General features: G+C 41.1%; 1 protein-coding gene across 1 annotated transcript; it reads right to left on the bottom strand.

The window, feature by feature from the left end:
• Window positions 1–421: 421 nt before the first annotated feature.
• Window positions 422–15,571, bottom strand: LOC117405763 (SH2 domain-containing protein 1A-like). Its single transcript, XM_034009123.3, has 4 exons — window positions 15,180–15,571; window positions 13,370–13,430; window positions 10,245–10,386; window positions 422–739 (listed from the first exon to the last, which is right to left on the bottom strand). Exons 1-4 carry the CDS (start codon window positions 15,311–15,313, stop codon window positions 714–716), a joined length of 363 nt encoding a protein of 120 aa, XP_033865014.1. The 5' UTR covers window positions 15,314–15,571; the 3' UTR covers window positions 422–713.
• Between the last annotated feature and the right edge of the window lie 2,661 nt (window positions 15,572–18,232).

Here is an 18,232-nt window from a genome sequence, read left to right as displayed (position 1 = left end):
TATGCTAAGGGCCTGATTTTCAAACCTTGGTAACTTTCTTACAACAGAACATCAAAGCAGATTAACAGTTTTGAAACTGATAAAAGTGATAAAAGTTTTGCAACGTGTAATGAATTGACATCTCAGACCATTAAACTGAATGAAAAAGCAAAGGAAGGATGTGAACCGAAAACCATATGATTCAAAGACGAATGTCTTGCCATTCAACTAAAGAGCAAGCTGTGTGGTACAGAGGCAGGGCATGTCTTATGCTGATGTCAGTATTGCCCTACCTCTCGTGCACGCTGCAGTATTATGAACTCATCAGCCAATTCAGATTATTATTATTATTTTATTTTTTTAATAGTTGTCTCTGTTTGAGTCACCTGTCTACAATATACTATGGAAATCATCAAATTAATATATGATGTAAATACAATAAATTAACAAATAGTACAGTTACACTGGTCTTTTACAAAAAGTATTTTTTTTATTTAAAGTAAAGGGAGAAATAGAAAAGATTTCCATATAGAGTTGAACTGGCTTGAGGTAAACAGCCACAACTACCCACTCAGCAATGACATAAACTGTCTGCTGTGAAATTCAGTCCATTCTTGTCAGTTTTCATCTAAATACTTCAGTCCACGATGATAAGCAAAATAAATTCTGTTGAAGTCGGGTGTACACGGTTGCTTGTCTGGGCTTTTGAGCATTTATGTTGCAAAGATGTCAGTCTAGCACAACTCCAAATAGTCGAACTCTGTAAAACAGAAGAATTTAAAGATTAATAATACACTGAGACAACAGTAAATGCTTTAGTCAAACACTGAGCTCAGCATACCACTGTTAGGTTGGCACAAACAAATCAAACCCATTGCAATTAGAAGTCTGTAAGGCAGCAGAACTGTGGACTTAAAAAAGCAAATATCACATTCACATATCACATTTTCAAACATTCTCTATATGTACAGCCATTACCCCAGTGTTTAACCAATAACCCATGCCCCCCTTGCAACACTCTGTCCCCTTTCTGTGACTTGATTTTGTCACCTACAATATTAGATTATTTAGTGGTGGGGATTCATATAGTATATAATATATTTTACTAGCATGTTATGCATACATAGAGGATACTGAATGATTTTTGTATTTTATTTATAGCGCCATTCGCCACCAGACATCAGAGCGTTGTACAAAACATTAAGACTTTAAAAACTCTAGACCAACAATACAATTAAAAAAAAACCATCATAGTAGAAATAAAACATAAAAATAAAATACATCTCATTATTACACATGATTGTCCAGTCATGTCAGCTATTGTTCTCTCTTAGCTTATTCGAATGCTCTTTTAAATAGCCAGGTTTTGAGTTGCTTCCTAAATTTCAAGAGGCTACAGGAGAATCATAGTTTCTACAGGCAACAAATTCCATAAAAAAGCTGCTCTAGCCCCGAAGGTACAGCCTCCAAAATTAACTCTAGAAAATCTAGGAGGTGAAATACGGAAAGAACCGGTTTAGCGCAGCACCCTTGTAGTATCTCTGACATAAAGAACAGCTTTAAGAAAGTCAGGACCTATTCCATTTAGGGCTTTATATGCCATACAAAGGATTTTAAAATCGATTCTCTTTCGGACAGGGAGCCAATGCCGTTCTCTCAAAACTGGAGTAATATGGGAAAACAATGTAGTCCCACTTACAAGGCGAGCTGCCATATTTTGTATTCTCTGAAGTCTATTCAGCTGACAAGCTGGAAGGCCTGACCTAAAGAGAGTTACAATAATCCAGTTTGGGGTTCGTAAGAGTTTGCACCGTTGTCCGAAAGAGACTTTCTGGCAAAAATAGTTTAATAAATTTTAGATTGCGTAAAAAAAAGTGGCCAAACTTATCACCATATTAAATTGGGAAATAAAAGAAAGTATTACCTATAATAAAACCCACATTTCTAGCTTTATTTACTACAATTGGTATGGCTCCATTTAGAATTAAAATCTGGACCTGTAGTTCCTTCGAAGTAGTCAAAGAAAAGGCATCTTTAAGGTTCTGAAGCACATAAACACCATCTGGCACACTTGGAGCATATGCTGGATTGGATGTACCAGTCGAAGGGATTTCTCCAACACCCAAAACGTTTGAAACCTTAGCTGCTATTGTAGAAGAAATCTTTTACCGTAAGCCTTACGGCGTTCAACAGGAACTTTCCGCTTCACTGGAGACCGATGCTGACAAGAGACTCGTTCAGAGCATCCTCACCAATGAAGGAAATGGATGATGAAGCCGAGCTTTCTTTGCCAGACGTGCAGGATCCCTTTAAAGTGCAACCACGTGGTGCTCTTGATAAGTCATACAGCAAAGGTTTGCGTCCTGGCTGTGTGCAGGAGGCTGGTCTTCGTTGGAGACTCAGTAGGGAGCGTCGCATTAACTCTTGCGCTCGCATGGGTTAGGCATGCCAGGGAGTGTTTCTTCTCATCGCGCTACAGTAAACCCTGCCTTTGTCCAGAGGTCGGTAGCTCACTGATGTCTGCTCTCGAGTTCCTGGGTGAAAAAGGAAGCTTGCTTGGTCATGGAGATGGCAGCGGCTCCTCCCCCTTTTGCACTAGAAAAAACAGAGGCTTCTCCCCTTCCTGCTCTCAGGATGACAGCAGCCCCTCCCCCTTTGGCTCTGGGGACAGCAGGGCCTCCCTCTGCTCGCCTCCGGGAACGTCCAACCCTCCCCTTCTTCCTCATTCAGGCAGGTCGTTCCTCCTCTTGATATTGGAGGGGGCAGCATACCAGTGACTGACCGGACTCCCCACAGGTGAGGCTCCAACCTTGGTCCTCGAGGCAGGCGAAGAGGGCTTGGGAAGCAGAGGGGCCCGTCTCTGGCTTTCCAGCAGGCAGACGGTTTTTGTGCTTTACAGTGAAGCAACTCGTCCAGGCACTCCACCTCATACCTCGGATACGTCATTACAAAGCAGGGGTATTCATGTGGGCACCCCTCTTTCTTGTGCCCAAACCCAGGCAAGTCCTGCAAATTGAAGCCCCTTCAGCTTTCCATCGCCTCTGCTCCTGCTCCCACTTTTTTTGCAATCCTGCTCTGGGTCACAAGGGTAACTTCTCACTTCTGACTCGACCCTCACCCTCAAACTCCTCCAACAAGCAAAAATGATTTTGCTTCCTTTTTATACATGTGGCCACTTCCCAATTAGAATCAATTACCTAACTAGAGAATGGCCACACCTGATTGCTGGCAGGGACAGATTTAACCCCATAATCCCACACACATACTATTTACAGCAGCAGGGCTTTTGCCCTGCCACAATGCCCGTTACAACAACAAACAAAAAAATGACTTGCCTTTGTCTTTGTAACTGTCTGAATTACTTGTGGTGCTGCTGTGGTTTTAAAGTAAGATACGTAGTAGAAAGAGGAAGTTTTAACCTAGCTTCAGCAGCACAAAGAGCTGTCTGTTTCTCAATAACAACGTATTTGTGCAGTGTGTGTTTGACTTTTTTTTCTTTAACACAGAAAGCCTGACTATTCTATATTTTATGTACCACTGTTACTTCTGGTTTTTTTTTTCATACTTTGTTTGTATTATATAACTAGTACTATAATAAGAAATTATGATAGCATGTCTTCAAATAGCTTTAAAGTGTTACTGAACCTGCTATTGAGTTAATAACAAAACACATTACTATACTTACTGTTGCTGCCTGCTGTGTTGTATTTATCACTACAATATCTTTTTCAACATAATTGTGATTGCATTGATATTTCTATTCACACATTCTTGGTCACTGTGGAATCTAGTCTGCAGGTAGGTGTTCCAGTTCCGTCAGGTATAAAAAGGTTGCGTTTATACACCTCAGAGCTGCTGCAAAGCCGTAGCCAACAGGCTAATGATCGTCCACACTACCCAGACAAAGACAGCGAAACATCTTCCTGAAAGCCTCCAATCGTCGTGAAGGTAAACCGAGATCGGAGCCTCCAGAAGAAAACTAAACCGCCGATGGCCGGGAGTGTAGCCGGAGTCGGGGTTTGTTTATTATTGAGGAATACAGATTAGTTCAGGGATTGTAGATACCTCCCTAAAGTATAGTGAGGTGTATAAGCAGGACCTCCATTTATTAGGATTAGTGCCACCATTTTCATGGCACCGTTTATTTTACAGTTTGTTTTTTCGTGAGGCAATTGTGACTTAATTGCTTCCACTGTGCAGCAGTGTGCTGAGCCTTGGCGCTGGATCAGACAGTCTACACAGGAGTCACCAGGTGCTGTTCACATGAACTCCATTCGGCTGTATAGGACTGATTGGGTGAGGACCATTATAATCTTTTACACTGTTGTTTGTTAAAGGTCAGTGGGCGCTGACTGGCCGAGCCTCACAACTAGTAACTTTGTGCTTCTGTGTCTGGGTCTGAGGGGGGATAAAAGAGGGTGCATCAGGTGTGTGTTTGGGTGGCTTCAAGTGAATGAAGAATCGTGTGCTGTGAGCTGTGTTACTTGTTGCGCTACCTATTGCTGCAAATAAAGAGCCTGCCGGCTATTGAACTGTGCTCTGTTGTCAAGACTACCTTCTTTTTCCGATAGCAAATTCATTCTGTGCTACATTGGTGATCAAAAGTGGGATGGTGGAAGGTGCGACCGGTGCTGACACACCGCCACTGTCCAGGTGGAGATCGGCAGCAAGAGAGGTTTGCTGAGCTGGAGACAGGGAGCAGAGTCAGAGCGGGTGCTGCAGAAGGAAGTTGAGAGGTGGAACAAAGATTCAATGGCACCAGCAGCTGGGAAGCCTTCACGGTGCAGCTGGAGACACTGGCCAAGCTGCACGGCTGGAGCAAGGCAGAGAAGTTGAGTGACTGACTGGGATGCTGAGAGGCGATACACAGTTGGTCCTGTTAAACCTTCCCCCCCGACAGCCTGGGAGAATACACAGCTCTGAGAGAGGCTCTCATGCGCTGCTTCGGGAGCCTGGTCGATCCAGAGGGGCTCCAGTTGAGGCTGCAACTGATTGACCAGGAGAGGTTGACCAGTCTTGCGTCGGAGCTAGAGTCTTCCCCCGCTGAACAAGGAGAACAAGCCAGTCTGCAATTCATAGAGGTGCTCGGGCCTGGAGAGCTGCACAAACATCTGCAACGCCCTCAGACCCTGCAAGCTTCATTCTGATTGTCGCAGGAGTGGGAGGAGGGGATGGCAAAGGAGGGATCAGAAAGGAGCCGACCCGCAGTGCGTCAAGCCCAGATCAGCAAGAGAGAAACAGAAGACAGCGCGCCTGCACTACTATGGCTCACGGAGGTTGTTGCACTAGTACAGACATTGACCATCAGTGGCTGCCAACGCACTAACCCTCAGGCCCGACACTGCTGGAGCTGTGGCCAACTTGGCCACCTGAGGGCGCAATGCTCATGGGCCCGTGGTCCCCCATCTATGCTGGCCCGCCATGGGAAATGCCGCCCGGCCCACATAGATGGGGGACCGCGGGCCCAAACACAGCACCCCAAGGTGGCACACAGGATCCGGATACTGCAACCAGGAGGGGCCCAGCAGATAGCCGGAGTGGAGGCCATCTCCCCCTAGAAGTAGCTGATGGTGCGCTCTCAAGCAACACCAGCCTGTGAGGCCCAGCCATAGTCATCGGGAGGACGACCGTGGGGGACTTTTGCCACCTCCGTGTGTCGATCGAAGGGGTCCCCTGCATGGTGCCACAGTGACCAGGGGGCTGTCACCAACGAAAGGGAAGCGGGCCGTGAAGATCCAGGTTGGTGGCCTTACTGTGAGGTCTGGGTTGCAGCTGTCTGGTACCCTTGTACTCTGGGGTTGGACTTTCTCCAGCAGACTGGCAGTCAGCTGGACCTGCAGAAGGGGGTTCTTCGGTTCCTGGGAGTCCCGAGCCTTGCACTGACTATCCTAGGTTGGTGCAGTCAGGACTGTGAGCTCAGCATTCAGCATGCTACCGCCTGCTGCTTACAGAGGGGAATCAGCAAAACCCCCAGGGCGACCCCACAGAGGCCGGCGAGCTCGAACACCAGCCGTTCCCAGTCCATGGTCAGCCCAACCTCAGCTAGCGACTCATCAGCCTGCCAGTCCGGCTGTGGCTCAGTCATCTGCCCACCAGGATGCTGCTTCTGCAGTAGTAAATGCAGTCTGTCGTTGTAGCTGTGAGGGGCTTAGCCCAGAGCAGCAGATTCACCTGCAGGTTGCTGGAGTACAAAAATACCTTTGCAACCAGTCTTGAGCGAGTGGGTCGTACTCACCTAGTACAACATGCAATCGACGAGGGAAGCACCTATCAAGCTACAGCCCCGCATACTGCCCCTGGCCCGACAGGAGGCTGAAGAAAAGAACCTCAGCGAGATGCGGGAGGCTGGGTTCGTCAAGCCATCTGACATCCAGTGATCTGCGCCAGTCGTCATGGTCCCCAAGAAGGATGGAAACTGGAGGTTCTGTGTGTACTACCAGCAACTGAAGTGACCCGTAAAGACCCCTTTCCGGCATCGATGAGTCTCTGAGCTCTGGTCTCAGCCTGGTTTAGCTCGCTGGACTTAAAAAGAAGCTATTGGCAGGTCGAACTCACCACTGCAGCCTGGCCAAAGACTGTCTTCTCCACCGGCCGGAGCTGCAGCAGTTGCGAGTCATGTCATTCAGGCTGTATAATGCGCCTGCTACCTTTGAGCAGTTGTTGGAGAAGATGCTGAACGGGATTCCACCACAGCACTGCCTGGTGTACTTGGACAATCTGCTGGTACATGGGTCAGTGTTCCCTGAGGCTCTACGCTCCCTGCGGGAGGTGTTGCAGCGAGTAGAGGTGGCTGGTCTGAAACTGTACCCGGACAAGTGCAGGTTCATGCAGCGGGAAGTCTCCTTCCTGGGACACTGAGTAGGACGAGAAGGCATTGCTCAGCCCGACAAGATCAGCGCTGTCCGGGTCTGGCCTGCTCTGTCCGACCAACGCCAGCTGCGGGGGTTCCTGGGGCTTGCCTCTGTCTCCTATTTCGTCGCCCAGTTCGCCACCATTGCTGCGCCCCCACACTGGTTGCTGAGGAAGGAAGAGCCGTATCACTGGACTGCAGCTTGTCACAGTGCCTTTGACAGCTTGCGGGCAGCACTGACTTAGGCACCTGTCCTGCTTCCCCCTCATCCAACTCTCCCATTCCTACTTGACACAGATGCCAGCAATGAAGGGATCGGAGCAGTGTTGTCACAGCAGGGTGCAGACAGAGAGTTAGGTAATGGCTTATTTCAGCCAGTCCCTGAACAAGGCAGAGCGGCGGTACTGCTCCACCTGACAGGAGTGGCCATTTCTGTCACTATCTGTGTGGACTGCCCTTCCTCATCCGCACGGATCATGCTGCGTTGTAGTGGCTGCTGTCATTTCAGGAACCAGAGGGGCAGGTGGCATGCTGGATTGAGCAGCTACAGCCCTTCAATTACCGAATCCAGAACAGAGCCAGGACTCACCACACCAACGTGGACGTGCTGTCCCATCGCCCCTGTATTGAGCAGGACCGGGATGCTGATCTGCAGCCAGTGCTGTGCTGGCTGGAGGAACACCAGAGGCCGCTGTGGGACAGTATAGCCCTGTAGTCGCCAAAGGTATTGTGGGCACAGTGGAGCAGCCTGGCCATCAGGGACAGGGTACTAAAGCGGCGGTAAGGAGCCAGCAGACCAGGAGGTGAGGTGGCAGGTCGTGGTGCCGCACTCCTTACAGACGGTGGTACTACATACTCATCGTGGCACGCTGGGTTCAGGACACTTTGGGGCCGCCAAAACACTCAGGCGGCTCCAACAGGTATTCTACATTCTACAGTTTTCAGCTGGGGAGCCCATGGACCGGATCAGGGTCGATATCCTAGGCCCCTTTCCACAGAACCGCTACATTGTGGTAGCTATAGACTACTTCACATAGTGGCCAGAGGTGTATGCAACCCCGGTACTGCTGGAAGGCTTTTTCTGCCATTTTGGAGTACCACAGGAGCTGTACTCAGACCAGTGGTGCAACTTTGAGTCCCAGGTCTTTGCGGAGATGTGCCGTCACCTGGGGATACATTGTGCAGCGACAAACTGGGGGCACAACCCTCTGGCTCACCTTTTCCCCGGACTTTCACATTCAGCCTGCCGGGGTGAGTCCTCTGACACCCAGTAGCTGTTCGCGGTTGGGGGCACCCCAGCGGCTGTCACTTTTCATCGGCCACAACACCACAGATGTCCGCCTCGCCGCACCCGGGACTTTGCTTATCTCCTTGGAGACGGGGAGAACTAAGGGGAGGTGCTCTGTAGCGGCGGGTGCAGGCAGACCGGCTTTGTCTGTGGCTGTATTGCACTCCGGAACTGTTTCAGCTGAGCGCTTGGATAATGCCAGACTGTTAACTTGCAGGACTTAATTGCTTGCACCGTGCAGCAGGGTGCTAAGACATGGCGCTGGATCAGACAGTTTACACGAGGGTCACCAGGTGCTGTTCATGTGAACCCCATGCAGCTGTACAGGACTCTGATTGGGTGAGGATCATTATAATATTTTATATTGTTGTTTGTTAAAGGTCAGTGGGTGCTGATTTTCCGATCCTCGCATAATTTATAACTTTGTGTTTCTGTGTCGTTCTGAGGGAGGATAAAAGAGGGTGCATCAGGTGTGTGTGTGGGTGGATTCAAGAGAGTGGAGAATCGTGTGCTGTGAGCTGTGTTACTTGCTGAGAACCTGTTGCTGCGAATAAAGAGCCTACCGTGCCCTGCTGTCAAGACTGCCTTCATTTTCCGAAATTAATCCTGTGCTACAATATTTTAGATTTAAGGTGAATATTACAAATGCTAGTAACCAGAAAACATCTGCACTTCAGTAACTTCATACTGGTTACTTTATACAGATTTATGCAGAGAAAGATGTGTACTGCGTGGTCCATACTTTTTATAGCCCTTAGATGTCTGTTAGTGGCCAAATAAAGGCCTGTGTTAACTATAAAATCAAAAAGGATTTCAATCATTTGTAAACTCAGGAAACCACAATGCATGTCTATTAAATTTTCGTCCTGTGCATAGTGAGGTCGCCATGGAGATATAACATCTGAGGTAATGCTCTTTAGTTCAAGAGCTATGCCAACAAATATATAGGTTTGGAACCATTTTAGAGAGCTGCTCAAGTGTAAGTAGGTGGCACAATTGATATGAATTTTATAATTGAATCGACTCTAAGCCAGCTCAGGTCGGAGTTTTAAGTGTAAACACACTAGAATGTGCTGGATCATCCCAGCCTTAATCAGAAACATTTGTTTTTTACTGTGATCTTTTACTGTTTAGATCATTAAAATAGACCCACGTAAGTACTATGAAATGACCATTAAACTGTAAATTAAGTACATTATTATATTACATTTCAATTGTAAAAATCTCTCAAAAATAATTGACTAATTGATACGTCAAACTAGGTTATGTGCATTATTGAAGTAACGCGCAGTAGATCTAATGTGTATACCTCATTATTGAGCACTTTATTTAAAGAAAGAAATCAAGGAAACAGAATATTGGCAGTACATACTGAATTAATGCTAATGTTAAACACACTACATTATAGTTTGTAGAACTCCTATATCAGCCACATTGAAGAAATTGGGAGGCAAAAGTCAATATGGAAATTCAGCCTACTATTAATAATGTCCAAAGCAAATAAACATTGAGGTTTGTTACTTTACTGATGGAAATATCAGCTCTATATGTATTCTTTAATTCCAATATTTCATTTTAATGTGTGTCTCAAAGAATTACATATTTCAAGCGGGGTGCTAACCTTGGAAAAGTGTATAGAATGGAAAGAAGCTTGAACAGTGGAAGAGCATAGTAAACCTGCCCATGGACAAAATGGAGCTGCTTTTTTAACACAAAAACATGCACCACTATAAATATTGCTGTTGTTTCCTGAAACTAAATCACTTCCTGTGCTCTAGGGTTAAATTTCACTCCATGTGACCTACAATTCAGGAAATGAGCAGGTACCAGCAGTAGAAGCAACAGTAAATATATATCTTTCTTTTTTTTAATCTGTAAATGTTGTACTAGAAATATCTTAAAAAACACACACATACAAAAACAAGCAAAGAACCAAATGATTTTCATTATGACGAAACAACGAAATGGGGCCCATGACAAGGTTCTACTGCTAATAAGCAGCCACAAAATTGCTTTGGTTATGACTTCTTTACACCATATTTCTCTGTGCATTTGTTGAAAGTAATAGTTCCCATTCTTACAGTGTTTTTTAGATGCATTGGTAAAAGGGAACAACACCAATCCTACCTTTATTTTGGTTGCTGTTGTTTAGAGCTGTTTTGTCCAAGGGATAAAGCAAGGGAGCCATGGTGCTTGGGACTGCTCTTCTGTACGTGTCAATGAGTTTATCCAAGGTCTCAAAGAGCTGAGAAGTCACTGCTGGAGCTGCCTGCAATATGTTAAGAATAACATTTGAATTAGAGACAGATGATTGGTAATTCATACACCAAGAATGCAGATTGCATTTGATTGTTGCATTTACAAAAAAAAAAAACATTATAGTATTAAGAAGAAAGCATAGAAAATCTAATCTAATGAAGTACAACATTATAATATTGTAGCGTCGCGTTTAAAAGGAAAGCAGGCAGTAGTTTCTTGCTCAAATTCAGCAGTTTATTAGCACAGGAGAAATAAAAAATAAAGTACCACAAGGACCACTGTCCACGCCAAGGCAAAACAAAAATATGGAATTAGCACCTCTCGCTCTCACTCAGGCAACATCTGGCTCTGTCTCTCGGTCTGTCTCACAACTCCCTCTCAAACTCCACGTGTGCTCAGGCATGCACTCCTAGTTATCTCTTTGCATTAAACTTTGCCCTCCATCCGCCTTCACCAATCTCGGGCTTGCCATTCGGACCCCAATCTCCCGCCAGCATTCTGGAGTTGTAAATGCATGTTCAGTGTTGGTGTGCCCAGACAAACTGACAACAACCCCCCACCAACAAACAGGACAATATATAGTAGACCCTATAGATGTGATATAACCATCTGAAATTTCTTTGTATCAATATCAGACAGCTTAACTTTTGCTTTTAAAGTGATGTCACATTAAGATGTATAGTACAATGTTCAATAGAGGTACCCTATAAAACAAACCATTAGAAGAAAACTAAATAAACTGTAAACAAAATGACTAAAAAAAAACTTAAAACATGTATACCATGGTAAACTGAGGACATAGAAAAGCCACACTGTCTAATTATCGATATTTAACTATATACTGTACAATACACAATATTGTATAGGTTGCATTGGGCACCATTTTCAAAACGTTTATACTTTTTTCATACAATAGTACTGTATAACAATTTGTTTTTAATTATTACTAAGCAATGAGCCCTTATTTACAAAGCTTTAACTCATGAGTTGGTCGCTGTGTGTATAAGTGTACCATGCACTTTAAAAGGCATTTTTGTTTTTTTGTTTTTTTTAATTACTTGTGAGCCCAATAAACTGTAACTAACTAGTCAGAATCCTAAACAGTACTAAAAAAGAAACTTTTAAAGTAAACTAGATCACAGTTTACATATAATATTAAAGAAGCCGACAAAAAAGTATCATTGAGACTTTAATATTAGTACTTTTATTTATTAGTACTTTAATTCTGTAGTTCCTTTTTCAGCTAATTTTCATTAGTATAGTAGCCGTGTCATTAAGATGAAGGTAAGACCACATATTACTGTAACTGTAACTTTTCATTCACTACAAAGGCAGATAATATAGTGGAGCAGTGGTTAGGGCTCTGGACTCTTGACCGGAGGGTTGTGGGTTCAATCCCAGGTGGGGGACATTGCTGCTGTACCCTTTACCTTTACCTAGATTGCTCCAGCAGAAACCCAACTTAAATGTGCTTTATTTTGCTCTTATCTGCCCCCTATTTGACTGCATTTAATCCTGTACTTCAGAATATTGTAATCTGCCAAGTGTTTAACCTGTAGTATTTTGTACTTAATCATATCCTGATGTAACTATCACTATTTACTCATATCCTGATGTAACTATCACTATTATCTGCTGTATTATTGAATTGTGGTTTGTCACACTTGAACAAAAATTATTGTATTTCTTGCTCTTATTGTATTACTTGTATTGTAACACTTGAATGTATTTGTATTTGCTTGCGATTGTAAGTCGTCCTGGATAAGGGCGTCTGCTAAGAAATAAATAAATAAATAAATAATAATAATAATAATAATAATAATAACCAGCTGGCCAACTTTTCAACATGTTGTATATTATAGCTTGGTAATAAAAAAGCTAAATCATGTATCTAGCTGCAGTTTGTAACTTTGTGAGTATTATGCTAAAGTACATTTTCATAACGTGTGTTTAATTATTATGAAAAAAAATACTGTAAAATGATTCACAAGGCTTCTTATGTAATTTATGTCACATAAATAAGTCGTGGTTTTCACTTTTTATTTTTACTAAACAAAACGCAGGCGGTTTTCTTTATGTTGCGCCCATGCAAATTGTTTAACCGAGGCATATTAATTCTTTAGCCTCTGTATAATGTATGGGTGGTTGTTTAAGAAGAAAAACCAGACAGTGCAAGAACTTTACCTTCCCACGTCCGCCCTTGTTTATCGTATCATGTCTAAAACATAAGAAATATCGTCCCACGGTTTTACACATAAATTAACTTGCTCTTGGTTTCGATTTAAATGAGAGCTTGAGTTGCGCAGTTATTTATGACATTCCTCCACATACAGCAAATCTAATTCAATAGTACCTACTGGTAAGTGAAAACTCTACCCCAACCCAATATGTATTGTTGTTGTGATGAAATTATTAACAGTTCTTTCTTTTTTTTTTTTGATAACGGTCTGTGCTCTTTCTTAACCCTTTCATACATGACGACTTCATGTGGGGACAGATTTTTAAAAAAAAAATATATGGGGATGTAGACGCAAATATATGAGGATGCCAATTTCCTCTATATAAAGCAATGGAAACAATTTAAAAATAATTAAATACGTTAACAATATATTTATTACGTGTCTAAAACACCTTTTTCTAGAAATGAATACATGAAAGGTTTAAAATCCAACTGTTGGGCTTTGTAATACAGAACGCTATTAGATTAATTCTATCTTGTGCACGGGGTCATCAAATGATCATGAAAAGACCGCTTTAAAGGCTGCAAATGTGTTTTCCTCGTTGCAGCTGCCACATACAGATTTATAAAGATTCCTGTTCAATTTGGTTACGTGCGTACGTTTATTATTTTGTAATATATTTTAATCCATCGAGTTAATGTCAAAAACTGTCTGATTCAAATTGTAACAATTGGTTAATGCTATAATATTGCATACCTGATGTATTTGTTTCACGTTCTTAATAAACATAGTTTGGTGCTACATCTGTCTTACCTTTACTGCCCATTTTCCTGAGGTCTGGGAAATCCGATAGGTATGGACAAATGTGTCTCTTCTGTGAATGAAGCACATGAAGATTAACGTCTTTTTATTTTCTTTTATGAGAACTATCCACTTAATACACACATCCCACTGCATGCCCCATCTATTCTATACATACATTTAATTTCATTTGACCACAATATGAATTATAATTAACAAAGGCTTCTGATTTTAGCAAAACCTCGTTGGCTGGATATTATTATTATTATTATTATTATTATTATTATTATTATTATTATTATTATTATTATTATTATTGATGTTGTTGTTGTTGTTGTTGTTATAAAAGGTTCCGTTAAAAATAGCAATCCTAATCCTAATAATAATAATCATCTTTTTTTTTTAGTTATGACCAAATCAGTAAGGACTATAAACAATTAAATTAAACAGGAATATAGCTCTGTGAACATGTATTATTTGTTTAAAAGAAAAAAAAAATCCTGTCCAAACATTATATATATATATATATATATATATATATATATATATATATATATATATATATATATATATATAAACCCACATTAACAACAAGCTTTATTTAAAAACATTCTACTTTCATTAACCTAATCCGAGTAAAGACGGAGTTATGTTTTACTTTAATAGGTGGAAACTATCCCACTGAAAACGCTGCACTACGTCAATGTCTTAATGTTCCTTTCCTATAGAGTTCAGATACTGCATGCGTTCTTACTGTGAAAGTTACTGCAGCATACCTTTCCAGAAGACTTTAAATAACGGGAGTGTTGTGAAAGTGCATCTTTTTACATGTTCATCTCCTATCAAATTGTCTTTGACCTTCCGATTCCCTATATGGCTGGATTTGAAGTTCTAAAGGGGAGGTTTTGAGATTTTGACAAAATTAAATTTCCTCACTTGCCTTCAGCGACCTTTAGTTCAATTTCCATTCCCCAGAGACACTGTACATTATAGAGCTGAATAAAATCATTTATTCATAGAAAAGGAGCCCCGATTCCATCAGAATATTCCTTTTTTTGACAAGGTCAGCGTGATGGATGATATATTGAAATGCCTTTGGTTCGTGTAATCACATCCGAAGAAGCCCTGTATTGTACTGGGTAAACAGTGACGCTTTATAGTACAGTAATCCGTGTCAAAACCAGATATGCTGAAGCTCAGATGTCTGAACTGTAACTTTATGTGTTCTATGTATTATTAAACGCATTTTATTATATATACATTGCGACCCCGAACGCTAATCTGAATGTGAAGCTAATCTGAAAACCATTGGAAGTAAAATAAACCTAAAAAAGAGTCCTTTACACAGACAGACAGACAGACACACACACACACACACACACACACACACACACACACACACACACACACACACACACACACACACAGAAACATTAGATGTAGGTTACATTGATTTAATCGTACTAGCAAACCCATTTCAAAAACAGCATTAGAGCCCCTTAAGTCTCATGAGAAATTGAAAACTAGCAAACTACCAACTGACCAGTGTAGACCAGTGCTGGTTATTTTTGAAACACGGAAAATATGTAGAAAAAGAAACAAAAAAGAAAAAAATAGAAACTTTTCGCGTGTTCTTTATATTTAGGAGCACTGGTTTTTAAATACATTTGGATTTCTTAATGAAGCTGTTCTACTGTCCTTTTTGTTATCACAGGAAGAACAATGATTGTTTATATGTATTATATTAAGCAAATAGGAGGAAAAAAACCCTTTTGCTTTCCCATTAGGATTAGGATTTGTTTATTTTAAACTGTTCACTTACCGAACACAAAGGCAAAAAGATCCTGGTACCGTTTCGCTGTCTCGAATTAAAAAGCTCCCATCTCTTCCATATTTTTCCAGTAATCTCTCCGTTTCGTCTTTGCTTATGTTTCCATAGTATATAGAGGTAAACATGTTTTGAACAAAGTTAAATGTTTTTTTTTTTGTTTGTTTTTTGTTTTGTTTTTTTTGTTTTTTGAGGGGAAGTGTTCTGCGACCGAAATTAAGAGCTCTGGTGAATTTATGTGACCGTCTGTGTCAGTCGTTTGCTTCTGCTGAACTTCCTGAGACACAAAGTAGGCTTGCTATAGATGAAAGTGCAAGGCAGGAAAACGAGGTGTCAAGTTTTTGTCTCAGCTTTCTATTTGCATATTTTTGTAAAGTTTCACACCAATAGCTTTGCACGCAACGTGCTATAGCGATCGCCTATGTGTACATGTAAAGTGTTAAAGTCACACTTCCAAAATGGTTAAAATCCCCTTTTTTATATACTGTATATATAGTTTGCAATCTCCATTTCTCCAACATGTTTCTAACATTCTCTGTGCCATCTAGCGCACATAGCGTATTTCAACAACTCCAAAAAGAAAGTGTTTTTGATTAAAAATGAATATTATTTCATTATTATTTGATTTCTCTTTTGTAAATGATAAAACTGCTGAGACATTTTGAATGAAGATGGATTTGTTTCATGCATAACATTTTTAAATGTATTATAAAAAAAAAAAAAAAAAACCACAACCGGATAGCAGTTAAATTTTTTTGTTTTGTTAAATATATTTGTCCTAAATAATTATTAAAATAAATCATATATAACCAACTCACTCAAATGTATCCTTCTGTTTGTGTTCTTTTTTATGCAATCATTCCAAAATATGTAAAAAGCAAAAGAATGACAGAGCAAGGTGCAATTTGGTTAACAGGTCTTTCAATAAAATATGATTAACTTTCCAGAGGAGAAGGCCATTCTGTTTGTGCCACCCAGACTGTAGTGTCAAGATCCATGTTATCAATTCTACTTTATTAAGTCTATGTGCATTGTGTTATTGCTCATACCTGTGCAGTCCAATACACTGGGTACAGTCAGGAAAGTGCCACAAGAGGTTCTACTCACAGCTCTACTCTTTCAAAAGGGAGCTTTCTATAAAGCGCTTTCTGGAATTCAGATTTTGTTTGTGCTGAACCACAGAGGAGCCTATAATCTTATAGGAGGCTGTGTGGTCCAGTGGTTAAAGAAAAGGGCTTGTAACCAGGAGGTCCCCGGTTCAAATCCCACCTCAGCCACTAGACTCGTGTGACCCTGAGCAAGTCACTTAACTTCCTTGTGCTCCATCTTTCGGGTGAGACGTAATTATAAGTGACTCTGCAGCTGATGCATAGTTCACATATCCTAGTCTCTGTAAGTCGCCTTGGGGCAGCAGTGTGGCGTAGTGGTTAGGGCTCTGGACTCTTGAGCGGAGGGTTGTGGGTTCAATCCCCAATTGAGGACACTGCTGTTGTACCCTTGAGCAAGGTACTTTACCTAGATTGCTCCAGTAAAAACCCAACTGTGTTAATGGGTAATTGTATGTAAAAATAATGTGATATCTGTATAATGTGAAATAATGTATAATGTGATATCTTGTAACAATTGTAAGTCGCCCTGGATAAGGGCGTCTGCTAAGAAATAAATAATAATAATAATAATAATAATAATAATAAAGGCGTCTGCTAAAAAAACAAATAATAATATATAGCAGGTTCCAAATAGAACATGCATAGTACTCAGTGAATGTTACCTATTCAACCCAAAGGGCAATACTTTTCTGCCAATATCATGTCTATTAGACATATGATATCAGAGGGAAATAACCATTTGACTATTGACTGCCAGACTGACTATTGGCCGGTTCTGTGGATAATAGCATACTTTTTTTGGTCCTGTGACACTGTATTAACCAATATGATTGTGAGCTGATATGTAAGAGTTTGATAAAAAAAAAAAAAAGGTTTTGAGAGAAAGCAAGAGGGACCCAAATGGTTAAATAAAAACACAGAGTTTACTTTTAATACTCAAAAAAAAAAAAAAAAAGTTACAAAACTTAATGACGTACAGGGTAGGCCCCAAGGTTAATTTAAGAGGCCCTGCTTAATTACAATAGCTATATATAGGTCTGTAAAAACATCTATTTGCAAATGCTTAATAGATCTGGCAACAGCATTACTTGTAACTATATATTGCAGAATCAACTATTCCCTAAATAATGCTCTCCAACTATTTCATCACAGATTCTAGATAGAATATTTAATATAGCTTACATCTAGTGAATTCAAGAGTTGTGTATCCTCATTTTGTGCAGTGGTGGTTGTATTTTATTATCCCAAAACATGATGGTCTGCTTACTATCCACTAATAACAAGTCATTGCATGTATATTTGTGGGTGGGTGTTGCCCTTAGGCACTACCTACAGGACAGCTGGCAACACTTAAGTAAAATGTTGATTTGTGAGCTATCAACGTTTTTAATTTCAACTTCAATAATACTGTACTTTAATTTTAATAATACAACTATACAATTACCGGTATTAGCTTAAAAAAAATCTTAACACGTACCCTTGATGATGCTGTACATTTGATAGTTGCATTCAACCATAGTGGCTCATGCATAATCATGAACTGTGATGTCATTTCATACAGTTGCAGGGCAAAGACACTGCCATGTCGTCTGAATACAAATAAGTGACTTCAGACAAAAAATAAACTTATGTTTGAGGCAAGAGTATGCATACTTTATTTTGACGCAATTTTACGCTTTGGAAGATCCTACAAACTAGTGAAGTTATGTATTGGAGGGTATTTTCTAAGACACGAGAGCCTAACTGCTCAATTGGTTGCCTAGTAACGCGGCTCCTGTTCCGAGTAAGACCCTTTTTATTTTACATTATTTAAACAACATTTTGTATTCTGCCACTACACAAATCCACTTCCAGTAGCAGTCAAAGTGAAAATGTCTGTATAACTAAACCATCTCATCAAAATTATAGGGGCCTTTTAAGAATGTCGCTGTGCTAATA

The sequence above is a fragment of the Acipenser ruthenus genome, chromosome 9, assembly GCF_902713425.1.
Source record: "Acipenser ruthenus chromosome 9, fAciRut3.2 maternal haplotype, whole genome shotgun sequence".
Taxonomy (NCBI): domain Eukaryota; kingdom Metazoa; phylum Chordata; class Actinopteri; order Acipenseriformes; family Acipenseridae; genus Acipenser; species Acipenser ruthenus.
Note: the sequence above shows the minus strand (reverse complement) of the source record. Positions and strands in the feature narration are given on the sequence as shown.

Bases quoted from the DNA above. Each gene is read 5' to 3' on its own strand.
- LOC117405763 (XM_034009123.3), bottom strand. From the start codon at position 15,313: ATGTTTACCTCTATATACTATGGAAACATAAGCAAAGACGAAACGGAG. The intron at 13,431-15,179 runs GTAAGTGAACAG...CTTCATTCACAG, and splicing joins TCTTTTTGCCTTTGTGTTCG to AAGAGACACATTTGTCCATA. The intron at 10,387-13,369 runs GTAAGACAGATG...AACATATTGCAG, and splicing joins CAGGAAAATGGGCAGTAAAG to GCAGCTCCAGCAGTGACTTC.